Consider the following 26,894-nt stretch of genomic DNA (forward strand, 5'->3'; position numbering starts at 1 on the left):
CTTAATCTGCTGACAGATTTAACATTACTAGATATTTGTTACTTCAAAAGTAGTCATGTGACTTCTGACCCTTCAACCTTCATCAATGACTTGTTGGTATAATGTTGAGGTGTATAGTACACAAATTTGTTACTACAAATTCCAGTATATATCACAAACTGAAAACTTTATGAAGTTACATCTTTGGTGATTTAAGAATTAAGCAAGAAAACAAAGAAATGATCAATCAAGTGAAATTTGTTTATTTTATATTTCGATCATGATTTTCCTTACAGGAACATAAAAATTGAAATAGACATCAAAATTAGATGATTTAGTGCTAAAAGCAGTAACATGTAAATATCTTCACAACAACAGCAGTGTTAAGGGCATCATACACAACAACAGCAGTGTTCAGGGCATCATACACAACAACAGCAGTGTTCAGGGCATCATACACAACAACAGCAGTGTACAGGGCATCATACATAGCAGCAGTGTACAGGGCATCATACACAACAGCAGTGTACAGGGCATCATACATAGCAGCAGTGTACAGGGCATCATACACAACAACAGTGGTGTACAAGGCATCATACACAACAGCAGTGTACAGGGCATCATACACAACAACAGCAGTGTACAGGGCATCATACACAGCAGCAGTGTACAGGGCACTGTACACAACAACAGCAGTGTTCAGGGCATCATACACAACAACAGCAGTGTACAGGGCATCATACACAACAGCAGTGTACAGGGCATCATACACAACAACAGCAGTGTACAGGGCATCATACACAGCAGCAGTGTACAGGGCATCATACACAACAACAGCAGTGTTCAGGGCATCATACACAACAGCAGTGTACAGGGCATTGTACACAACAACAGCAGTGTACAGGGCATCGTACACAACAGTGTACAGGGCATCATACATAGCAGCAGTGTACAGGGCATCGTAAACAACAGCAGCAGTGTACAGGGCATCGTACACAACAGCAGCAGTGAACAGGGCATCGTACACAACAGCAGTGTACAGGGCATCGTACACAACAACAGCAGTGTACAGGGCATCATACACAACAACAGCAGTGTACAGGGCATACATAGCAGCAGTGTACAGGGCATCGTACAAAACAACAGTAGTGTACAGGGCATCATACACAACAGCAGTATACAGGGCATCATACACAACAGCAGCAGTGAACAGGGCATCATACACAACAGCAGTGTACAGGGCATCGTACACAACAGCAGTGTACAGGGCATCGTACACAACAGCAGTGTACAGGGCATTGTACACAACAACAGCAGTGTACAGGGCATCATACACAGCAGCAGTGTACAGGGCATCAAAGCAGTCCACAGATACTATGAACCAAGTTATATTACATGGAAGTAACACAACAGATAGGCAGGCATGACAAACATCTGTAGAGTCCAATCTCACTATACTTCTTGACAGTGTAATAATGACACATTGGCTATTTCATTAACTGAAGTAACACATCCCTCTTGGATGTAATCTCCTGCTAATGTTTATATAATATCTGCACCACTTGAGTCTCTAATGGTCAGAAGAAGACTAATTTGTACATATTATATACAAGACCAGCTAATCTTACCAATATTGCTGCAGTGTAATTCCTTTTTCTTCATCAATGACATCATATTATATATAATTACCACGCAGTTCTCGGACATTTCAGCTCTTTGTGTTATCAAAGATTACTGAGCCTAACATCACCAATTCTAAAGGTGCTGAAAAGTGTATCCAGTGTGTATAAACTTCAGATTTTGTGAGTGAACAAAAGTGATTTACACGTATATGAATAAAAAATTTGGTTCATAATTGATTAAAATGAATGAAGTCAGAGAAAAACTTCCAGAAATTGTCTTAGTTATACAATACCTCGGTGTCAGTCCATCATTGTGAATGTGTTTTGTACAAATGTTTGATCCAGGAATCATGAGTATATCAACAGTAAGGTAGGACAAAATTTGATCAATATCAAATGAGCTATCAGCAAAACTGATATGAACAAAGGGAAACCCCACATAACTGTACTTAGTCATTCTTATCTTACTATTTACCTTATGACAGGTACTATTAACATCACAGTACATGCATTGAAGCTGAACAGAAATACAAAAAATATGACATTGCAAAATTAGACTTTGTGTTTTAATAATATCAGTGACAATGACCCTGGATGGGGATGTTACTACAGTAGACAATTTAGATTTCATCAAGATATATGTCAGCACTTAAACTGACAAAGTGAAAAACTGAACACAACAATGAGTATAAAACACTCATTCACATTTCTGATTCAGTGCAATTAATGAAACATTGTACATTGTAGTTGAAATTTACTATCTATAAACAAAGGTTAAGGTGTCCTTTTTTGGGTAGAACCTTACCTCAACTTTGTGATTTGCCTGTAAACAGTATGGAATTTGGCTCAACACTGATGTTAACGAAGAATTTATTATTGCATTGTTAGCCTGCAAAGTCCAAGTCATTTGATATGCAATTTTTGCAATGGAATATATATATTGTTTGCATTGCTTGGGGTGGGGGGTTTAATGGTAAACAAAACAAAATTTTATCAAAAACTAGCTACAGGTATCCTTACACACTGGTCAATACCAAAACCAGTGAGAGCTTGGTGTAACAGCTAGGACCAAATAATCAAAACACTGATAAAAACAAAAAACATTATGTTGCATCATTTCACATTAATGAAAAAATCAGCATGTCTCCACATTCTTCAGACTTAAATTCTGTTCTTTCTAAACACATTTTATTCAGATATTGATAATTTCTTGTTTCTGAACTTACAGCTTGACAATATCAAAATTCAATTGCTTTTTCACCTTATTTGAAAACCGTTAAATTCGGTTATTTCTTGAGACATGACATTTGCCGTAAGAGAAATTCCTTACAATGTTTACAGTCAAAGTGAAATTTTACTGTTCATGGTTCTGATGTTTACAGACATACCAATTCAGTTGTTTGCAATCCAATGTGTGCAAAATACAACTGTATCTCTCACTTGTAGGGAAGTGACCATGATTTTGTTTTCATAATCAACTTTGAATTAAGTGTTTTTAACCAATGACATTTTTTGATATGTACATTCAATAATAAAGCATCAATATCTTAGGGAGACTTACATACATTGCTCACATAACAAGTCCTTTTATTCACTGAACAACAATTAAACACATGCACATACAAAATGGGATCTTTTCAGTATAGAAATAAAGTCAGTCTTAAAACATTGAAATATTTGAAAATCTTCCATGGATAATTTGTATTGATCAGCAAATCCAACTGTCAAAATTTTGTTTACTGGCACACAACTCATTCATGACATACTAAAATACATGTATCTGTTATATTGAACATACCAAGTGGTGTGTTAGGTTCTGTGTTATTAATCATTGAAAACATGTTTTTCTTATTGCTGGAAATTATAAATAAATAATTATATAAATGAAAAATGACAGCAGGTTTTTCATCAGCAGTAATGCATAAACCCTAATAAAATAAGCAGATAGGTAAACTAAGCTGAAATAGCAGATCTTTTTACCTTTTTTTCTAAAGTTACACATGTTAGTGAAATATTCTAATTTCAAATCTGAACTTAACTCCTAAACTATGAAAAGTTTGTACATACAACAATCATAATGTTCTTCCTGGAAAAATGAATACTTAAATATTACTTAAGGAAGTCTTTATTGTAGTAACCACTGACGTGCTGGATCTCTGTTTACAAGTAATCAAACATTTTTTCTAATCAGCTTCACTCCTTCATGTTATAATGAATGATGCCTCTAGAGTTTTGAAGGTCACCTTGACTGCGTGTCTTGTGTTCCTGCTCGCCATGGCTCCTCAAATCTGTCATGGGGGAGTGGTGTACAGTGGGTTGTATCAAAGTTCTTAAGGTGTTTGCTTGCCTGTAATAACAGAGAGTATCACAATTAGATTCTTTTCTTTTTAAATTAGATTTTTTTTACAGACCAAGTGGCTAAAACTGAAAAACTGGAGATCTACAATTTGTAAGTCTTTCATGAACTGGACATTGTTGGTTATATTAAATTAAATCATGTTTGTTCATCATATTACAAATTCATTTCAAGAATAAAACACATTAAAGTGAAAATTGTATGATTAATTTTAGAAATTGACAGTTTGGAGCTAAATTTTACACTAAAAATTGTCTAATTCAAATTCCAGTCCAAAACTTGAGAGTTGAAATACAGGTATGCAATTAGTATGTAATATTACAATGTACATGTACTAGGAACATAGTATAGTGTACTGTATACAAGGTTTAATTATATGTGTACTAGAACAGTATATACTTACCAGATATAAAGCCATTTTCTTTTTGTAATCTTCTGAATAGTCAGCTCCTGTGTAATAAAAACAGGACAGGTTAGTAGAATCAAATAATCCCGTGGTTCTATCAGAAAAGGCGGGATTAATTTGTCTTACCGGCACGCGGGATCAAGTAGCAGGTGCAGTAGCTATAGGCTGTAGTCGGGCACACGCGGTGGTAGAGTCCTATAGGAGGACATTCTCTAGCCGTGCGCTGAGCAGTGTGGATATAGTTTATTTTTTTTGTTTTTGTTTTTAATGGGAATCGTAGCTTTGACATGTAGTAGCGGGCATTGCAGCGTTTGAATAATGTATTTTACAAATGCATGGTATAGTTTGAGTAGGAGTAACGCCTTTCCGTAGATACATTATGTAGCTTGTATCAATATTAACGCAGGTCCAGCGTTACGCCTAGGCCATCCTGCAGTGGGATATAATTGTTTCCCGCCAAATCGGACACAGATTTCCAGCGATTATCGCCGGTTTTTTTCTGGGCGGCAGGCTGTGTCGTGGACGGCGAGAGATTAAAGGAAAAGAGAATATTTCACATGTACATTATCGGGCTGCATCAGATTTTTTATACTGCTGAACATTGTTTCGTTGAACATTAAATGCTGACTGCACTCTAGGCACACGGGCTGGTACGGCAAATTGTATATTTGTGTTTGCGTTGTTTTTTACTTGAGACGTAGAGGAGAGAAGACCAGTAGGTATCAGTATGACAGCGGTATAAACCTCACCACATAAAGCCTTAATTTAGTATACACAAAGAGCTATTGGCCCAATAATGCCACACCTGGCTGGGATGCAAGCACACAAGGAGTCTTACTGTGGTAGGAAACCAGAGTGCTCAGGGAAAAACATCTGTGTTCAAGCAGGTACCCCAATTTTTTTTATTCGTTTTGGGAATTGAAACATGAATGTCTAGGTGAAATGATAGTGTGTAACCACTGCAACATCTGACCATCCACCTTATTTGAAATCAGTAAACAGACAATAGGAATGTATCAGAGACATTGTCTGTGTGGAGGAGGTAAATGATACCAATTTGAGATGGGAATGTATCAGAGACATTGTCTGTGTGGAGGAGGTAAATGATACCAATTTGAGATGGGAATGTATCAGAGACATTGTCTGTGTGGAGGAGGTAAATGATACCAATTTGAGATGGGAATGTATCAGAGACATTGTCTGTGTGGAGGAGGTAAATGATACCAATTTGAGATGGGAATGTATCAGAGACATTGTCTGTGTGGAGGAGGTAAATGATACCAATTTGAGATGGGAATGTATCAGAGACATTGTCTGTGTGGAGGAGGTAAATGATACCAATTTGAGATGGGAATGTATCAGAGACATTGTCTGTGTGGAGGAGGTAAATGATACCAATTTGAGATGGGAATGTATCAGAGACATTGTCTGTGTGGAGGAGGTAAATGATACCAATTTGAGATGGGAATGTATCAGAGACTTTGTCTGTGTGGAGGAGGTAAATGATACCAATTTGAGATGGGAATGTATCAGAGACATTGTCTGTGTGGAGGAGGTAAATGTCTGTGTGGAGGAGGTAAATGATACCAATTTGAGATGGGAATGTATCAGAGACATTGTCTGTGTGGAGGAGGTAAATGATACTTACCAATTTGAGATGGGAATGTATCAGAGACATTGTCTGTGTGGAGGAGGTAAATGATACCAATTTGAGATGGGAATGTATCAGAGACATTGTCTGTGTGGAGGAGGTAAATGATACCAATTTGAGATGGGAATGTATCAGAGACATTGTCTGTGTGGAGGAGGTAAATGATACTTACCAATTTGAGATGGGAATGTATCAGAAACAAAGTCAAAGTGATGTTTCAGTTTAAGGTTGCACTCCTTATCATTTACACCATGGTCTGTGTAAATTACATCTAGAACAGATAAATAGTAACATATTTAATATCAAATTAGATTTTGTTGAAAGATATGTGTGAGTCATTTACAACAATACAAATTAGTACATGTATTTAGTAAATATATCAGTATAACTAACTGTTTTGTATAGCATTCCATATCAGAAAGCCACTTGCCAGTCATATCTGTATAGTAATATCTACTTTAGGAGAAGAATTTGTTTAAAGTTGTTATCAAAATCTTATCCTTTCAATCTTGAAAGTAGGTCAAGGCTATTTTTGACAAAAGGTATTTGACTGCATTGCAGGAAGTAACTAGGCAAATAGCACAAGCTGCATCCAGTGTTGATAAACACAAGAGCCTAAAGCTGATGAATGTTGCATCATCTCTTATAATCACAGCAATAAACAAAAAGGACTCATACTCCGATGTTCACTTCTTGAAAAGGATCTTCTATCAATCTATCTATTCATCACATTCCAGTTGTTTGTTTCAAATTTATACTTATACCATCTTGTTGTTCACATTACAGAAACACACATTTAATATTCTATTCATCACAAGAACATCAGTCCTATTTTATACTCCAGTAACATTGTCAGCTGTTTTACATAACAGAAGCTGTGTGTAAGACTCTATCATTTTCATTGTGTCACTATTTCAAAGAACTGGGAGACATGGAAGAATATGCGAGTATTCTGTTGAGGGAAGCATTAGGTTATATATCTTACTTACATTGACCCTCTGTTTTCTCAGCTAACCATCTTTCCAGGGTTCGTATAGTTGTACTGTCTACAATATTTGGGTACCTAAATGGTAAACAAAACCATGCATGGTCAAACAGTAGTCTATTAAAATGTCCATCCTACTTGGATTATATAACCCAATACCAGCAAGGCTGCTGAAGTTAAAAGGTGCCTAATTGCTCAATAAAACAAGATGTCATGGTAACATTGATTTGTAATGGTAACGGTTGATTTGTCATGGTAACAGTTGATTTGTCATGGTAACAGTTGATTTATCTTTACGATTTATATCTAGCAATTGAAGATCAAATAATTAAATTGCTTAAAATAAATGATGGTCTTCTTTGTAACTGAAGACTCCTTCCACATGCTGCCTCAGAGTGATCAGATCTTGCCTCACAATATTTGGTTAGAGTTATAAAAAATTGTAAAAATGAATCTCATTTACTTACATTCAAGGTCAATAGTAAGAAGCTTCTCCCTGCCTCGCCATTACACAATTCCATATATATTCAAATACAGAATATATCTTTTAAGTTAAATAAATAATGCAGAACAATGATTTGACTTTGTCATAGATCTCCATTGTATATACAGATCCTCTCAGTGCTTGCGTGGCATACCTGACTGTATAAATGTATAGATGGACATTACCTATGCTTTAGAAATCCTATTAATAAGTCATTTCCTCTGTTGCTAGGTAGGGCCATCATTGGAGTTTCCCTGGGAAAAAATGGGTCATATTTAGTATGTGCTTTTTCTATTTATAGTGTAGAGTTTCCTGAAAAGCAAATTAAGTTTGCCATCCAGTTTTATACGAAAGATAACGAGAGGCCCACAGACTTAGAAAAAGGTATGAGTGATAGCTTGATAACATAATCTCATCTTAGTTAAATTGAATACAAAATCAGAACCAGGATTATAATGTAAAAGACATGATATCTGCCTGGAATGAAAGTCCTGTACAGTGTGTGATTGCTTTGATGATTTTCAAATAACCTCTAGCTTTACCAAAATAAATTTGATGACCCATGTTTAGTGTAGATACCCTCTGTTCTGGAAGTTCTAATTTTCAATTTTAAGTAATGTTAGAAGAAGACAGGATGTAATCAATAAGTCTGGACCTTTCTCACTCCATACACTGAAGACGGAATATAATTTTTCAGTCCCTGATTTTTACCTACCCTATTTCTAGTGGACGGGTTGTTATCATTTCATCTTGAGTTCTCCTGACAAACATAACAGGACCTGGATACCTATGGGAATACATACAATACAAAATATACAAGAAAATGCCCACACTGTCAACATAACACCTCCACATATATAGTTTTATATCTATTAAGAACCAAAAACTGTTCTTTTGGATTTTGTCATTTGCTAACATCACTGAAGATTTTGGAAGGAAAATACAACTGTCAGATAATTCTTATTCATTATTTCAATCATTATGTAAGTTTTTAGCATGATTTACATATACTTTATAACAAAGTTTAAAAATATTCAGCTTTAAATCTTTAAATCAACCAATTTGTAAGGAACTTAACACAGAAGTACTGATGATAACACTGCCATTCAGAGCCTGTGAAACACTTACTCACTAATCTGTTCTAGATTATTCAGATTCAGGTAGGTTCTTATGGCATGGGAAACTAGTCCTCCTGAAATATAGAAATGATGATCTTTATCATCTAATACTGTTGATGTATGTCACCAGAAAGGTTTAAAGATCCTTCGATAAAATTTCAGGTGAATTTAAAAAGTAATGCACAGCCAAATTTAAGGTTTTTACTGTAAGCAGACTTATTACAGGACCTGTTTTGAGAAGCTGCACAAACACTAAGAAACCTAATTAATATCTAAAATATCGAAAATTTGAAGAAAAAAAAAACAGCACAATGAATATTCAATAACATATTATTTATCAATTAAGCATTAAAAATAACATACTGCATCATCTTTCAGATACTTAATGAGAAGACTTTAATTCCATAGTAAAACAGGACAGTAATTTACAACAGATTTAACTGGTAAAGGAGTTCCACTTAACCTACACCACTTCAGAACATAACCAGTCTTGTTTGAAGTCCAGCACTTTAAATACATATTTTACTTACTGGCAAACTGAGGCATCCTTGCAACAGCTAAAGGCTCCACATGATCAAAGGTGGCATCCAGTGTCTACAATATACAACAAGTTTATACACAACCAGAGGTATTCTGATATAACTCATAGTTTCTTAACTCCTGCTACAAAAATTATAATAAACACCATTCAGATGATTTGATTCCCTGATATCCTACAAAATGTATATCATAAAACTTTAAACATACACGTGTTCATTATTTCAATTACATGATAATACATACACAAGACTCACACCATCTGAGAGACTGTACTATCAACTCATTAACAACTTCTCATACATCTGAGAGACTGTTCTCTCAACTCATTAACAACTTCTCACACATCTGAGAGACTGTACTATCAACTCATTAACAACTTCTCATACATCTGAGAGACTGTTCTCTAACTCAACATTTTCTCACACATCTGAGAGACTGTTCTCTCAACTCATTAACAAATTCTCACACATCTGAGAGACTGTTCTCTCAACTCATTAACAAATTCTCACACATCTGAGAGACTGTTCTCTCAACTCATTAACAAATTCTCACACATCTGAGAGACTGTTCTCTCAACTCATTAACAAATTCTCAAACATCTAATAGACTGTATCTCATTTCATTAACAACTTATTATCATCATACAAGTTAAATAGAAGCCTTGCAGATGAACTACAACACTTACTTGGCAGGACAATGCTTTTTGGGCAATTCCTCCTTCTGGAGAGCCATATTTTTTCTATATAAATATTTTTTGTAAGTGACCATTGTTCTATGTATGCCAATACTTACAACACATTTGATTGTAGGATAAGTCTTCGCAGCCCAGGAGGCTGGGTAGCCACCAATGGACCAGGCAAACAGCCAGATGTTTTCAGGGGGGAAGTTCAGTTTGTTAATTGCATACTGCATCACAGCGTCCATTGCTAACTGGTCCTGGTCAGGTGTAGGGGAACCCTGTAATATTATCAGATATCCTCGTCACAATTCAGGCGTAGTGAAGCCCTGTAATTGTTGTTATAATATATGTATTCAATACAAACATTAAATATTAAACTAGTAGTATTTAAAAGAAAAAGAAAACAAAATACTGGTGAAAAAAGGCATGTAACTATGACAGGAGAGAAGACCTACAGAACTACCAGCGAAGCCAGGATGGTTCCAGCCCAGGACTGAGTAACCAGCATCAAGTGGGGTCTTTGTACAGCCAATCTCATAGAACCCCGAATTTCCTTCACAAGTTATCACCTGTAGAGAAAACCCCAATTATTACATAGAAATTGGTTATTGGCGATTTCTTCTCCAAACTTTGGATGGTGATAATAGAGCTATCATCCTTTATCAAGTTAATTTTCAGTTGTTAAATTTCATATCAATTAAAAATCTTAGCCGATAAATATTATTTCTTTAAATATCCAATAAAGGCTTCCATCACGATACATTTTTGCTATTATGGGTGACAAATTTACTTTCTAACAAAAAATATCACATGTATAATTACTTTATTGTAAAATTGCTTCTAAGGTTTGACAATTGGTTGTGAGGACAATCAATCCCATTGCAATCCTTACCAGTATGTTTCCCTTCTGTCCTGGTGTTTGTCCCTGTGGTCTACGGTCTATAAACATTGTGTCTATCTCATTTTTATCCTCTGTCTGAACCTTAACTCTCCTACCTTTGCACTACAACCAATCAGATACAAGTTTAAATGTAACAACAGCAATTTATTGGAACAATTTACGAAATAAGTCATGCCAACTTTTGTGTCTTCTAAATTATCTACACCAATGTTTCAACGAACAACAGAATGCAATCACTTACAGGTTAAGTGTTTGGTGAAAAGATACCTGTGGTCACTAGTGTTGGTTTCAGGATAGACTGAAGGCCAACAGTTAAACTGCCAATGCTACCCTGGTATAAGTATTGAGTTCATTATAAAAGATCTTCAATCATTCATCAATCCTAATTTTCTTTAGATAAGTGAAAACACACATCAGAATCATTATACACATTATACTGACCACTGAACTCATCACTTAAGTTAGTATTAATCTAATCTGTATCCATGTCACTAATTAGTATAAATTTCTGGTAATTGTAATTAGAAGATAACAGCAGCCTTGTTGTGAAACACTTACTTCATCCACCAGCCTTCCTCTTTCCTGGATCAGCATGCTTTCTTGAAAGCAGAAAACATGAAAGGTTGACGAGATTACATAACTGATCATGTGACATAGCTTTCAGTTCGATGGTTTCTGATAATTACATTATATGAACTCAGTAACTGAAACAAATATGCTCACAGACACTTAATTTATCCTTGTCCAACAACCATACAACTCCTAAAGAAATCTGGTAGACCCATAATGTAAAGGAAAAAATACATTGAGTATCTATTTAAATTTACATAACCTTTGACCACTGACAGGAAGTTATCCATTTTAAGGCTGAAGGATTCTTAGTTTAAATTACGATTATGAGGCAATTTATTCATAGTAGTATTAATACTGATTACAGTATATTCTTTTCAGACCAGACACCCTTTGGGCCAAATTACTTGTGATTTTGACAGAATTCCAGATTATAGGGTTTGCAATAAGCAAAAATGGATTTGCAGGGATTACTTTACTTGACCAGAGAAAACAATGGTGGAGAGATTTCACTGTATATGGCAGTAAGTTGTAATATTTCAGTTCTGATCCACAGTATATATACATTTTTCTTGTTACTCTATATTTACTCCAAATTTAATTATATTACAGAAGAATGGTAGGGGGCGGGAAGCCAAGGGAGAATGGAAGAGATAGGAAGCAGAGGGACGTTTGAGGAAAGGAAAGGCAGAAGATGAGTAGAGGTTGAAGAAAAGGTATGAGGAGAAGGGAGGTGGGGAGGTGAGGGGAGGTTGGAAAGAATGTGAGGCAGTGGAGGTTGGAAAAGAAAGGAGGTAGAGGGGAGGAGGCTGGAAGAGGCAGAAAATGAGTGGGGCGGAGGGGGTGGGGGTTGGGGTGGGGGTTGGGGAAAAGGGAGATATAGTGGAGGCGAGGCAAGGGGATTGAAGGCAAGACTACTCACCTAGTAGAGTGTTGATAAGTGCTGTTGAGCCTGGGTACATCATACGCCGACCAAATGTATGGGCACACATGTAACTATTGGAACAATAAAATTAATTGCCTTTATTTAAAAACATCCAAAACTGCAAGATGGTACATCTTTACATAATGTATAGCATACACAGATCAGAGAAAACAGATCAGAGAAGCGTTGAAAAAGGGGCATGCCCTGTTACTGGAGTACTGACAATTGTTCCTGTGCTTACCTCAGTATTGAGAGTGGGGCCTTGGAGATCGATCCCACAGCTGGTGATGGTGATTTTGGAGTAGTATTCTTGTCCTTTCGTGATGCTCTGGTAAAATTAATTAAGAAATTATATATATCAAATTCATGTAAATAGCACCCATGTCCACAAGGAGTTAAATTCATCAGCAGTAATACATTTACATTAACATGATTATATACTGCCACACATTTTACATACTTAATAGCTACAACATTGTAAATAATCAAATGTCATTTCATTGTAATACTAACCCAACACTATAGTCTACTGGCCAGGCCCAAAATTCAAAATCAAATTTAGACAGCTGTTTCTGAAATTAAGAAAACAAATGTGGAGAATTAATTAGTTGGTTTTCAATCAAACTTATCATCAACATTCAAAAGAATAAATATACTGAAATTTATCGTGGTGCTATACCCTACAATGACATTTTTTCTAGTTATGATACATTTTTTTATATGTTCCCTGTCAACATACATTGTATAGTCATGATACAATACATGTTTCCTACACATGGTATGGTTATGATACATCAAAGGTTATATTACCCGATATTCTTGTGACTTCTGGGCCTTCATTAGAACATCCAAAAACATAATATAGTCCCAGTTGTCCCATCGGCCTTTTCCTGTAAATTTGAAAAATGTTAAAGGTATTCTATGATTCTGGGAAAAAATATTGGTCATACCTGCTCTTATACAACTGGTATCCTATGTGAATATGTTTGTAAACAACGACAGGTCTATCCTAAGGAAATTAAAATGAGTCATGTGTGTTAACCAAAAAAAATTAGATCATTGTGTACTGTTGACCAAACCATTACTGGATAACCATATGCTTTTAACTAAACTATAAGAGGTTCCCAACTATACAGTAGGATAGCTACCATATTGTGTGTTACTGAAGATTAAAGCTGACTATGCAAGTTAAAAAGGTATAAATTTGGAATTCAAAAAAATTCTGAACTAAGTAACAGATGTCACCTGGCGACAACACAACCTTCCAGTCATAGTAGTATCAAAGGAAGTGCAGACATTTTAATGTCCGCCTTGATTGGAAAGTATGATTGTATCTGGGTATACAGGACACACAACCTGTCAACTGGTAATCATTACATCATTGTCTGTTTGAAGTGGAACCCAAGTGCATCAACACCAAGTAATGCTGAATGACAGTAAGACAGGATCAACACTCTTACCTTTGGATGATGATATAATACAAAAATTGTCTCTATCTCCTACGATGCTCAGATCTTATTGTATCCACATATAATGTGGATGTATTTAGAAGCTTAGTGTGGAGCTTGTGGTGGATGTATTTAGAAGCTTAGTGTGGGGGTTGTGGTGGATGTATTTAGACGCTTAGTGTGGGGGTTGTGGTGGATGTATTTAGAAGCTTTGTGTGGAGCTTGTGGTGGATGTATTTAGAAGTGGGGATTGTGGTGGATGTATTTAAAAGCTTAGTTTGGGGTTTGTGGTGGATGTATTTAAAAGCTTAGTGTGGGGTTTGTGGTGGATGTATTTAGAAGCTTAATGTGGGGGTTGTGGTGGATGTATTTAGAAGCTTAGTGTGGGGTTTGTGGTGGATGTATTTAGAAGCTTAGTGTGGGGTTTGTGGTGGATGTATTTAGAAGCTTAGTGTGGGGTTTGTGGTGGATGTATTTAAAAGCTTAGTGTGGGGATTGTGGTGGATGTATTTAGAAGTGGGGATTGTGGTGGATGTATTTAGAAGTGGGGATTGTGGTGGATGTATTTAAAAGCTTAGTGTGGGGTTTGTGGTGGATGTATTTAAAAGCTTAGTGTGGGGTTTGTGGTGGATGTATTTAGAAGCTTAGTGTGGGGTTTGTGGTGGATGTATTTAGAAGCTTAGTGTGGGGATTGTGGTGGATGTATTTAGAAGCTTAGTGTGGGGTTTGTGGTGGATGTATTTAGAAGCTTAGTGTGGGGTTTGTGGTGGATGTATTTAGAAGCTTAACATGGGGTTTGTGGTGGATGTATTTAGAAGCTTAGTGTGGGGTTTGTGGTGGATGTATTTAGAAGCTTAGTGTGGGGATTGTGGTGGATGTATTAAAAAGCTTAGTGTGGGGATTGTGGTGGATGTATTTAGAAGCTTAGTGTGGGGTTTGTGGTGGATGTATTTAGAAGCTTAGTGTGGGGATTGTGGTGGATGTATTTAGAAGCTTAGTGTGGGGTTTGTGGTGGATGTATTTAGAAGCTTAGTGTGGGGATTGTGGTGGATGTATTTAGAAGCTTAGTGTGGGGATTGTGGTGGATGTATTTAGAAGCTTAGTGTAGGGTTTATTAAGTTACATATGCCAAATCTTTATGTATGTGCTTTACAAATTAAATATGTGCAACGTGTACAGGAATTGTTTACTTCTCATTACATAACAGCTTTTGTTAATGTCAATATCATTTCCCGGGCAGATAATTTTGTTTGTGTAAGTTCAAAATGTTTTTTTATCTGTTTATCATTTTGTTTCTTTGATAGAGAATCCATTGATGAGAGTCATTTCATTTTTATATCTAATTCTGTCCCCTTAAAACATATAAGGAAATCTAGAATGTGTATCAATGATATACATGAACATGTATATAGATGTATCATGTTATACTATCAATGAACAATAACTGGCTTGACAACCTGGTTGTGTGCTTTATACCAAGAACTTCCCATACATGTTCTTAAGTAAGACAAACACTTAAATTGTTTGCACTTTCTTGTAGACGATGCCTGGAAGATAAGTGCCATTCTAAAAGAGTATGACTTTGCTTATTTTTTTCACTTCCCACTTACAGCTTTAAGACCAGCAAAACTAAGAAAGATCCCAGTATCAGTATCATGGTGAAAAAAAAAAAAAAACAAAAAAACACTGAAGTAAAATGTTTCAATTAAACCTTAACCATTGTGCTTGATCTTATGTTTAAATCAGTTTCAGGAAGCTGAACCCACTCTTAATCTATGCCATCCTGAAACAACATGTCAGATTAGGTTAAATACAGGAGTAACAGGACAGAACCTGATCTTTTTAGGTTTCTAGGGAAAAATAAATGATACCTATGTGTCCTTTATTGATATACATAGCACTTCACGTGTTGTAGATAAGATAAGTACATTAACTGGCTCACCACATAATGGTTTTAGCATGAAACTCAAAAACATTTCATAAAATTCTCCAGGATTATGATAAAAATACTATTTCAGTCCTTACCTCTTAACAGCCAAGCCACCAAATAGATGACACTTAATGATATGCCCAACTTGCCAAGGCTTATCACACCATCCACAGAGCAGTAACCTGGTCAGAAAACAAACCATATATATTGTAATACAAAAGAACCAGCACAGTGAATATTTACTTTCACTACGTATTTTTGTTGGAAATAGTGGTTCAAAAGACACGGTCAGAAAACTTGAGTTTCAGTACTTCATGTAGTAGTCAAAAAGGCAATACTGACTAGTCAGGAGTATTGACCAGTTCTGTACAACACTGACCATTAAATAGTATTGACCAGTTCTGTACAACACTGACCAGTAAGTAGTACTGACCAATTCAGTACAACAGTGACCAGTAAGTAGTGTTACCCAGATTTGTACAATACTGACCAGTAAGTAGTACTACCCAGATTTGTACAATACTGACCAGTAAGTAGTACTACCCAGTAAGTAGTACTACCCAGATTTGTACAATACTGACCAGTAAGTAGTACTACCCAGATTTGTACAATACTGACCAGTAAGTAGTACTACCCAGATTTGTACAATACTGACCAGTAAGTAGTGTTACCCAGATTTGTACAATACTGACCAGTAAGTAGTACTACCCAGATTTGTACAATACTGACCAGTAAGTAGTACTACCCAGATTTGTACAACACTGACCAGTAAGTAGTACTAACCAGGTCTGTACATTACTGACCAGTTCTATATAGCACAGACCAGTCTGTGTTGACCAGTTCTCTATATCAGTGACCAGTCTAGATCTGTAGTACTGACCAGTTCTGTATAACACTGATCAGTCTGTATCACTGACCACTCTTCAACAACACTGACTGTCTCTACCAGTCTGATATACTCACCTCTTCGGTACAGCAAGGACAGCACCACAGGAGATGTCCAATAGGAAAATGAAAAGCAGAATCTCAGCTGTAAAGACAAAAACATACATTCTATAGCTCATATTTACACAGTATTACCAGATATAGTATTGTAAATACACACTTTGTACATTGAAACCATGAATAGCAAATATAACTGTCATTAATGTTACCCAGGGGGAATGGCTGATAATGCTGTAACAACACTGTCAGCACTTACCATACTGATAATCTGTAGAATTCTGAAATATCTAATGCACTTACTTTTTCAGCTATGAAGTAATCAACACATTGTGATATTGATCAACATGTGATCCATGTAATATCTGATGCACCAAACTAAGGAACATTCTGCTTCTGAATAATATTAATCGACTCACCACACTGATGAACTTGTTTCCCGTTGCTTCCATTATGTTTGGGGTGTAGATTTTGGCCTGTAGTAAAAGCAAAAGCATAAATTCTATATTACAAAAGAAACCTTACAAGTTTGCATCTTGTTTCACATACAAATATATCATTTAATACAGTTTTTTTCCCCAGAAGGGTGTGGTTTGATTCCAAAAACTCAAACTGGTGAAACTGGAAAATGTTTTTTTTTTCATGAATTTTACTGGTCGGCTATTCTACTACACTATTATACTATTTGGCAAGGGATGGTCCAAAAAATATTCCAGGACCTGTAATATATCAGAAAAAGATACAAAATTTTAATCTCTGTTTTATTCTTTAACTGACAGGCATATGTTTTATTCTTTAACTGACAGCCAGGCTTATGTTTTATTCTTTAACTGACAGACAAACTTCATACATAGATTGGAAATATAAGCTATCAGGTAACTCTAAGCTGAACTCCAATGGACATGAACAAGTGCATTATTCCTGAACAGATGTTAAAGGTATGTTGTGGAACTAAGCCACAGTTTTAAATCATGTTTTCACCATTTGAAAAGTGCATATGCTTTTGTTCTGATAAAGAAATTGGCATGTGGGCTTCATTAATTATAATATCTTTTCGTTCATTCTCTGAATGTTTTGACTTGAGTGTATACCAGTTTGCAACAGAAACAGGTCATGCATGCACAATCCAATTTGATAAGACCATTTTATTTCCTAGATTAATAAAAACATGTAAAAAAACACCAACAGCAAAATAAAAAAACGAAAAACAAGAACCAACGTCCATTCAGTATAGATAAGGAAAAGGTCGTCTTCTAGGTCCCAGAAGGATACCAAATAGTGCAGGACACTTATCAAAAGTAGATTAACTTCAAGGTAAAAGAAAGAGCAGCACCTCCTGAGGCCAGATTAGGAAAATATGTGACTGTCAACATGTTTCGGCCTGCTAGGCAGGCCATCATCAGGGCATAATTTATTGGTGTTACTATCACATTTTGAAGCTGAATTACAATGGACAATATGATGACATCATAATGTTACCAAGGAAGTAGTAAAGGAGAAACAAGGCATTTACATGATGATTGGTCTAAGTTAAAGAAAGATTGTTAGCAGAGTTAGGTAGATAAATTTAAGCCTTGAGTAAGTTTTAGAGCCTAAATAAGTTAAAAGTCAGTTGAGAAAAGTAGCAGCAATCATTAAAAGACTTCAGTGAGTTCTAAAGGCTCAGTAAGGATATGTCCAAAGAGGGAATGGTCTTTGCATTGGAAAGCTCCATAAGTATTCCAATTGAAGTATGGTAATTCACATCAATAACATCGGGCATATGATGGCAGAGTAACTAGAAGGCTGTTGATCTGTTTTGGATAAGTATACATCACTGGTGTGTATTGTAGACATTCATTGAAGCTTCCTTTCTGGTAAAGCAGGTTCCATATAGAATATTAAATGTGTATTCAGTAATGAGTATCATCAAGATAAATGAATGGATATCCAGAATAAGCCTGTGGAACTCACAATTTAGAAAAAAAAGTTAAGAAAATGTGCTGGTTGAGTCTGGTAATATAATCCCTTCATGGTAGCATCAATCCCAGTTGTAGAGGTCTTTACATGTTAACATCTTGAAGTTTCTTCCATCAGAGGTACATTTCAATGCATAAGGTCTTTGGAGGTAAGATGGTGGTTATCTTCTTGCTTTCCTGTATTTGTAAATCTTCATCCAAGTGGCCAGCAAGGTTGGTGTACTCAGGAGAGGACGGATTCCAAATGGAATGCGGGGTTCTTAACAGATGTTGTTAAATATAAATAGCCAAGTTGCAATCGCTACATACATATCCTCCTTATTTATTATACAAGAACATTACTCCAGGTCTCTCATCATTTTTGATAATGAAAAAACAAAACTGACTAAATTCTGATATACTTAATTCTATGGAAAAGTAACAATTTTACTCCATCTACCATTGCGCAAAGTTTAATATATCAAAGACAATATAAGAAACTGAAAAGAGTATTCAAACTAAACCTTAAAACAAAGCAAATGCTACAGTGATTTCAAACATGCAATGTAAGTGGAAAAACTAAGGACATAAATGTACATTGTATATGTTTCTAGGAAAAGCATTGATGTTTTACATACTCAATGTAAAGTGAAAGTACAGCGGAATTGCAGTACATACAAGTCTTACAAGAATAATCAATGTCGGGTTATTTCCTAAATTATGGGTTTGATTAACCCACCCAGATCCGGATTATGTAAAACCAAACTCAACTCTTGCAGGAAGGGATAAACCATCCACAACTTACTGGGATTAATGCACATGAATACTTGCTGTACACAAAAATAACGAATAAAAATGTTTAAGTTCAGTTGTACACATATATATGATTTGTTTACATTTATACGTGTTTATATATATATCTATGTACACTGTATATCAATGCACGTTGTCCAGCAACGGTACCAGAACACAGACAGACTACTTTCATCGTGTTCTATTCCCTGTTCCCGAAATAAGGAAACTTGCTACACCATAATCACCTGTCGGTCTTCATATTTCGGTCTGTCTTCATCTCTATGTCTCCGAAATAATTTTGGACCCCTAAAGCACCGGTAGATCTTCTCAAAATATGACATTTTTCTGCTTGCACAAATGACACTGAACTTCTTGTTAGAAGTAATGCGACGGTGTTCGAGTGTCTCGGACTTATTCAAATGCATCGATCAAAAGTCCAAAGAGTAATCGAAAAATAAAACGCATCTCGGTCGTTTGAATGTTTTGTAAAACATCAACTTTAATAGCCCACGGTAAAGCTTACAAATGACCGTGTTGTAAAAAAAAAAGGCACATGCAGCTGGGAATTTGGAACTTCAGAGTATAACCAGGAGATCTAGAGTCAACGATCTAGAGAGGAGTATAGAAAGAAGCGGTTAGATTTCAACTAGTTCGATTCCATTGCTGTTCCAGAAGACAATCATGAGCACAGAAGAGGTAAGATTTTGGTAGTGTGAATGTATTTCATTCAATAGAAAACAAAGAAAGGAGACAAACTTCATAAGGCAAATTTTACTTTCATTTTCGTTTCATTTCAAACGAAACAAAAAAGTGGTAAACTATTATGAATGAGAAAGGGCAACGAAAAGCATGCAGTTAATCGTTAATTGTAAGTTGTTGTATGAACTGGATTTCCTTCTCTCATTTTGCACCATTCATAATTTAAGCATTTGAAATCTTTTGAAAATGATAGAAATTTCATTCTAGTTTATTTTTTTTTAAATATTTCACTAGGGACGTACATGTTCGTCCCAAAGTTTACATGATCAATTATTTTTCTACATTTGACATGTAACCAAATTTGATGAACATTCAAAACAATTAATAGTTTATCAATTTAAGTTTTTCTGTTTCTTCATTCAGTTTAAAAAGGAGAGTTTTCACCAATACTTCCTATTACATAATGTCAATAAGGTATGTTTCATTATTATTACACATATCCTTTCTTAATTTTTTTTTTAAGCTGAGGAAAGATGCTGCGGAATTGCGGGGTTTCATGGAGACTGCATCTCGTCAAAGAGTAAAAGACATCTTATCATTAGAACTGCGGAAAATAGAAACAGAGATTATCAAGAAAGAAGAAGCTAAAAGTGCAAGTGCTAAGGAAACGGATACAGCTAAGCCCACTACAGAGGGACTTAAAGTTAGACAGCCTCGTTCTTTATCCTACGTTCAAGAGAAAACTTATGGTAAACTATCATGACTACAGCAATGCTCCTTGTGTCGTTACACATACAGTAATTATGATCTCAGATTTCCCAACCCTTTCCACCCCCTCCAAAATTTCACCGTATCTCTGAAAACCTTTCAGATGACTAATTTGGCAAAATAATTGTGTGAAATGCCTTAAGATATATTTTGTGGATTTAGAGATAGAAGATGAAGAGCATAGGTATTTGACTGATTTGAAAACAAGTTTCAATTTGTTTACTTCTTTGAAGTCACATTTATGCAGGATACTTTGCTATATACATAAATATAACAATTTTGTGAAAAAGAATGAATTCAATTTGTATCATTTTAGCCTGGGACCAGTCAGACAAGTTTATGAAAATTTATGCCCAGTTGCCAGATGTCCAGAGTTTACCCAAAGACAAAATCACCTGTGATTTTACTTCAAGGTTGGTGTTTCTTAAAATCATCATAACATTTTTTTTTTGGGAAAAAATCATCATTACTGTTTAGAGTTGAGTGTTAGAAGATTAAGCTTATTTTGGAAATTGGTTAAAATTTATTCAATATACTTATTTTGAATGTCAGGGCTGTAGGTGTTTATGTATTTGTGATAAACTTTGATTGTATTTGTGATGAATATTGATTACATGGTGAGTGGTGCAGGCCCTTTGGGTATCTTGTTTTATTGAAAGATTAAAATCTGGTCTGTTGTGCTATGGAGACCAGATTTCTGAAGTTTCATACATGAGAGATCTCGCATTGCTTTTGTTCACATGACAATGTGATGAGATACAAGATAAAAAAAGAAAAAGTTGTTTTGGGAGTATGGCAAATAGTGTACAGCAAGATGATTGTATTTTCCTTTTTTAGATCATTTAAACTGCAAGTTCATGAATTGAAGAATAAAAACCATGAGTGGCATATAGCACATCTAATGGAGGAAATTGTGCCAGAAGAGAGCTATTTCAAGGTAAGAATAGTTCTTTAAAAAGTGAACTTCTCTAGAGTGTATAATAGAATCATGACCAAATTTAGCCAGACAAATAGCTACGGAAGAGACCTTTTTTTGTGTATAGGTATAAAAAACAAAAGGGATATAATTTTTATTGCAAGGTAGATTTATCAAGTTTAAGATAACACAAAGAGAAGTGGACTAAAAGGGGTAATTTGTCACTACAGATAATAATTAAGGCAATATTTGATAGGTACTGACCTTATTGTTTAGATTTTATGTTCAGGGGTATTCCCATGGTTTATGTATATATAAATGTGATGACAAGAAAAAAGTTGACAGGAGTCTGAGGAGTGTATCCAAAAGGGATTGATTTCCTAACAATGAAGTTATATTATGTATCTGTTAAGGTGACAGGGGTTTTGGTTCACTGATGGGTAAAGGTATGGGGTGTTAATGTGGTACAAATGTCAGTTGGTTTACTTGGAAATGAAAACTGAAAAATACAGATTACAAAACGATAATGTTTATTTTCAATGCAAAACATGGGTAATATATATACATACAAGACACGCTCTCAAACACACACTCTCTCCTAAATAAAGAAATATGAATGTTTATGTAGCGTCACAATCATGGTGCTGGTGATCCGACTAATAATGTGCAGACAACTCAGTGGAGTTAAAATAACAGTCACTAACCGATGACCCAGCTCAATCCAGAGTCATTGGTAAAAATACCACTTGGAGCAGTATCATGCTCGTATACACCATACTTGACATAAGCACTGAATCCATGACATGACAGCAAATCTCAATGGTGGAAGAATACTCCCAAGCACAGCTTGATGATTCCTGCATAGCTGAATGGTTGACCTTGACACTGGCGAAAGGTGATTATCCTGGTTGGTCCTGATGCCTGACAATACTGCGTAGGAACCACTTGCCTGGTCCGGACTCACTATCTGAAGCTGCTATCTCGCCATGTGAAGCTACAATAAGTGAATTGACACAAATAGTTAAACATATCACCCACATTTCCATACTTCCCTAACATATAGCATAAAGCCTGAATACTAATCTAATTTACCGTAATTGATTAACAGTAATATAAACTATCTGTTACAAACACTAAATATGTTTCAAATATGTAATAGTAATGTGCAGCTATAATTTATTCACAAAATAACATAACATCGCACAATACGTAAACTGACACCTTATGTCTTCCATACATTTTTCACCTGCATGCGTACTCACTATGTTCAACACTATGACAATAGAACAAGGCTTCCATACTTTTGTAAATAAAGTTAAATGTTTAACAATTAAGTATGTATTTATGACCCATGTACAATAGTAGCACATACACGCTTTATGAAGTTAACACAAAGACAACATAACTAAAACTTATTTCACCTAAATAATACCCATTGGTCATGGCTGACTGGAGCACAGTTACTTAGATTGTTTGACCTGATAATATCATGGTACAATACAATAATACCAACTAAAATAGAACAGAGCTAACTTACTGCAGTCTGTCTTCTGTGTCTGTTTTACATGCTGTAAAATAGCAATAAATCCATATCAGGTACACGAGCCAAATAAACAATGTTATGGTAAACAGATCACCATGTGCACATCTACCTGTGACGCAGTTCCACCCAACACCAGTACCTACGGTAACTGTTAAGGTTACTTACCCAGGTTATTATGAGGAAAACAAGATACATATACACAATCAATTCAATATACTATCAACATGCTTGCTTGAAAAGAGTCACCTGCCTGACTTTGTGGGTTTTCCCTGGGTGGTCTGGTTTCTTCTCACACTAAGAACTCATACATGTATGTTTCTATCCAGGCCAACATCACATGAAATTTAATGTAACTTGTTTGTTTTACAGTTATTATGAAAAAAATAATGTTAAAAAAAAAAGAAAAATATTTGTGTTTCCAGTTTCCCAACAACCTCAGTTTTTTTTGTTACTGTAACTAATTTTTTTTCTCAACATTTCGGCAAAAAAAAAAAAAAAAATACTCTGTGTAATGATTTTGCTCATGTTTTGTTTGCTAGCAATCCCCAGAAATACCAGTACCCTAAATCCAATTTCTTAGAAAATGGTGGTTGCTAGACCATCAAAAGTAACCACAATGTTAGTTCAGTTTTTTATCCTCAAAAATTTTAGAGGGAGTATATAGTCACTGCCTTGTCTGTCAGTCCATCTGTCTTTCCCTCCTTTCATGTCCAGATCATAACTTTGCCAAAAGTTAAGCAAGGATTATGAAACATGGTTTATACATTGATGATACAAATATGATGTGCAGTGTACCATATTCAGAGCCCACAACCCCTTTATTACAGAGCTGTTGCCTTTTGGTAGAATTTTGTGTCTAGAGCAAAACTTTTAAGTTGCTTGTGATAAAACTAGGATAATGAAGCTTGGTGGATACATTGATTATACCAAGACAATGTACATTGTACCAAATTCAGGCCCCTTGACTCCTCAATTACAGTTATTGCCCTTTGTTAAAATTTCTTGTCCGGAACATAACAGAGTTAAGCAAGGATCATGAAATAAGTGTATGCATTGCTCATACTAAGACAATATGCTGTGTACCAAATTCAGGGCCCTGGGACCCTCAATTACAGAGTTATTTCCTTTTGTTGAAATTTTGTCTACAGCATAACTTTGCTTGCATTTAATTTAGGATAGTGAATGATTTTAATCTAGGATATTGAAAGGTGATATATACATTAGTCATACAAAAGCAAGGTGCAGTGTAGCAAAGTCATGGCCCATGACCCATTAGTACTAGGGGCATGAAACTTGGTGTATACATTGGTCATACCATGAAAATGTGCTGTGTACCAAATTCAGAGCCTGCAACCCCTTAATTACAGAACTATTGTCCTTTGGTAAAATTTTGTGCCAAATAGATTGGTTTTTGCAAGCATTCATTAGTTTCACTGATACAAAATGGAAAACAAGTATCAAGCAACCATCTTGAATTTGGCAGTTAAAGATTAACGTCACTATTTCTTCAGAGGAATGTTCAAATTTCAAATAGAAAGAAAGATCCAACTTTTAAAGAACAAATAAAGATCAAACAATGTTGGGCACCAAGATCCTTCTGGGGTCTCTTGTTAGAAGTACCATATTTATCCTGTATTAAGCAGAAGGTTCCATCACATTACTTCTTCAACATGTTTTGAAATGGATTTATTACTGAACACTGTAATAGTACTAATTTGTAATTATATTTAGCAACATAGATATGGATGGGCTTATTACCAGTGTGTGCTCATTGCAAGATTAATATGGTATATGTTACTTTGTTCCTCTAATTCTTGTCATATTTACTTCCTAGTTTTCATCATAGTGTCTTCTTTGTAGCAGGATGTCATTAAGGATGTCATGTCTATGTTTATAGTAATCTTATCAGCCTCCTAACTGTAGAATTAGATAAGGGATGTGATGTATAGAATTATGCTCTATAAAATTTCTCTTTTGTTTTACTTTAGGTGAAGACCAACAGTGTTTTAGTGATGCTGAAGAAAAAGGAAGTGAAGACATGGCCCTATGTTACAGAGCGAGAGAAAAAGGCACAGGATAATAAAAAGTAATTGTATTTTACATTGACAAAATTTAAATAAGATATAATATCCATGATTATGTTAATATCCGGCAAAGAGTCTTGGCCAGTGATTCTCTTGTATCTGCTACAAATGCTGCTATCATAACACTACTGAAATAATATCGTGAAAAGATCATTTTTTCATCATAGTTTATACTGATGATTGAAGAAACTCTGAATTCTCTTTTAAGTCACTTGTTCTGATATAATTGCTTTACAATGTAGAATTGAACTTCAATTTTTTATTGTAGACCCAAGGTGGATGAGAGCAAGGACCCAAATGATTCTCTAATGGACATGTTGAAGCAGATGTATGAGGATGGCGATGATGAAATGAAGAAGAACATCAGCAAAGCTTGGAGTGATTCTCGCAACAAGCAGAGTGTCATCTAACAATTAAACTGTCATTGTCCTGTGTATCTGAGGCTCATTATGACTGTATTCTGATAAAAAAGCTTCCAATGATTTCACATCTGCTATGAATCGTTGTACCGTTTACTTTGTGATCAATTTCTTTTGATTTATGGATTGTGTTTCTGTGATAAAGTACACCCAGAGAATTTCATTTCATGTTGAATCATTTCTCATTTGATAAAAGAAACTTGAAAGTCATTTGATGTCATCAGTCCCAAATGATTCTAATAAATTCAACATTTTGTACAATTACTGTGTCAGAGTGCTTTATCCTAGAAGTATACTTGCCCACGGTATGTCACTTCTTATTAAATTTGATCTGGTCATAATATTACAATATTTTCAGTTTGTAAATTGGATTTGGGCAAGACATGGACGTGACTCGTCCTTTTTAAATGAATTCTCATTTTTTAATTTCTTTTTGTGGACTTTGGATATTCTTATGAACGATGTAAAACTTTGCTTAAGGAGGTATGTTCCTCCCTTTTCTCAACATTTCCTCCATTTACTCGAATCAGCAATCACATCATTTTGCTACAGGTATAGCTACAATAATAAATAAAGGGTGATCCTACATTCCTTATGTAGAACTTTGTGGTAGAGCCTTAAGTCAGATCCGGATACAGTTCCTTACAATGAAAGTTTGAGATTTCCTTTTTATTTATTAAGTGCAGCTACAGTCGATACAAAAAACCTCTTATTCATTAGCATCCTCATATCTGTTTTATTAAACTTCAATCAAAATAGCACAGGAAACATCATACCAGTGTATATCACCATCTTTTTATAATTGTATATAAATACATAATGCTGATAAACACAAATGTGAAAAACAGTTTTACATAAAAAAGAAAGAAAAAAATCACCGGTTAATTTCTCTCTTAAAAAGCAATACAATGATATAGATATACAAAATATAGAAACTTTTCAAAAGTTCTGATACATAATAAACTCACTTTGATCATAAGAAATAGCAGTTTAAAGCAAAGAAACATATATATTGAATAGTATATCTTTTCAAAATTCCTTCAAATCAGTGAAATAATATCAGTTCAGATATTTGATTTATCGTCAAAAGTATCTGAGCTTGAGCACAAAATGTGTATTTGAGCAAAAGTATGTTTCTTGAATATGGGCCCTAATGTCACTTTTCACTGTGTGTCATCATCACAATAAAAGATCCAA

General features: G+C 35.2%; 2 protein-coding genes across 2 annotated transcripts; one reads left to right on the forward strand and one right to left on the reverse strand.

The window, feature by feature from the left end:
• Positions 1-226: 226 nt before the first annotated feature.
• Positions 227-19,630, reverse strand: LOC132549763 (phosphatidylserine lipase ABHD16A-like). The gene is made up of 20 exons (XM_060213722.1): positions 19,514-19,630; positions 16,956-17,012; positions 16,558-16,624; positions 15,690-15,776; positions 13,027-13,106; positions 12,730-12,788; positions 12,458-12,544; positions 12,214-12,287; positions 11,280-11,320; positions 10,713-10,823; positions 10,276-10,389; positions 9,934-10,098; positions 9,132-9,195; positions 8,612-8,675; positions 8,199-8,270; positions 7,669-7,737; positions 7,004-7,077; positions 6,187-6,285; positions 4,361-4,407; positions 227-3,948 (listed from the first exon to the last, which is right to left on the reverse strand). Exons 1-20 carry the CDS (start codon positions 19,607-19,609, stop codon positions 3,841-3,843), a joined length of 1,635 nt encoding a protein of 544 aa, XP_060069705.1. The 5' UTR covers positions 19,610-19,630; the 3' UTR covers positions 227-3,840.
• Positions 19,631-19,840: 210 nt separating this feature from the next.
• On the forward strand, positions 19,841-25,958 carry LOC132549801 (calcyclin-binding protein-like). Its single transcript, XM_060213772.1, has 6 exons — positions 19,841-19,964; positions 20,491-20,716; positions 21,052-21,148; positions 21,573-21,672; positions 25,183-25,280; positions 25,547-25,958. Exons 1-6 carry the CDS (start codon positions 19,950-19,952, stop codon positions 25,686-25,688), a joined length of 678 nt encoding a protein of 225 aa, XP_060069755.1. The 5' UTR covers positions 19,841-19,949; the 3' UTR covers positions 25,689-25,958.
• Positions 25,959-26,894: the final 936 nt, after the last annotated feature.

This window comes from Ylistrum balloti, unplaced genomic scaffold (assembly GCF_031769215.1).
Source record: "Ylistrum balloti isolate Yb309-2 unplaced genomic scaffold, AGI_CSIRO_Ybal_v1 Utg370078, whole genome shotgun sequence".
Classification (NCBI taxonomy): domain Eukaryota; kingdom Metazoa; phylum Mollusca; class Bivalvia; order Pectinida; family Pectinidae; genus Ylistrum; species Ylistrum balloti.

Bases quoted from the DNA above. Each gene is read 5' to 3' on its own strand.
- LOC132549801 (XM_060213772.1), top strand. The intron at 21,149-21,572 runs GTTGGTGTTTCT...TTCCTTTTTTAG, and splicing joins ACCTGTGATTTTACTTCAAG to ATCATTTAAACTGCAAGTTC. The intron at 21,673-25,182 runs GTAAGAATAGTT...GTTTTACTTTAG, and splicing joins CAGAAGAGAGCTATTTCAAG to GTGAAGACCAACAGTGTTTT.
- LOC132549763 (XM_060213722.1), bottom strand. From the start codon at position 19,609: ATGTCATATTTTGAGAAGATCTACCGGTGCTTTAGGGGTCCAAAATTA. The intron at 9,196-9,933 runs GTAAGTATTGGC...TGTATATTGTAG, and splicing joins ATCCTACAATCAAATGTGTT to ACACTGGATGCCACCTTTGA. The intron at 7,078-7,668 runs GTAATGTCCATC...TTTACCATTTAG, and splicing joins ATAGGATTTCTAAAGCATAG to GTACCCAAATATTGTAGACA.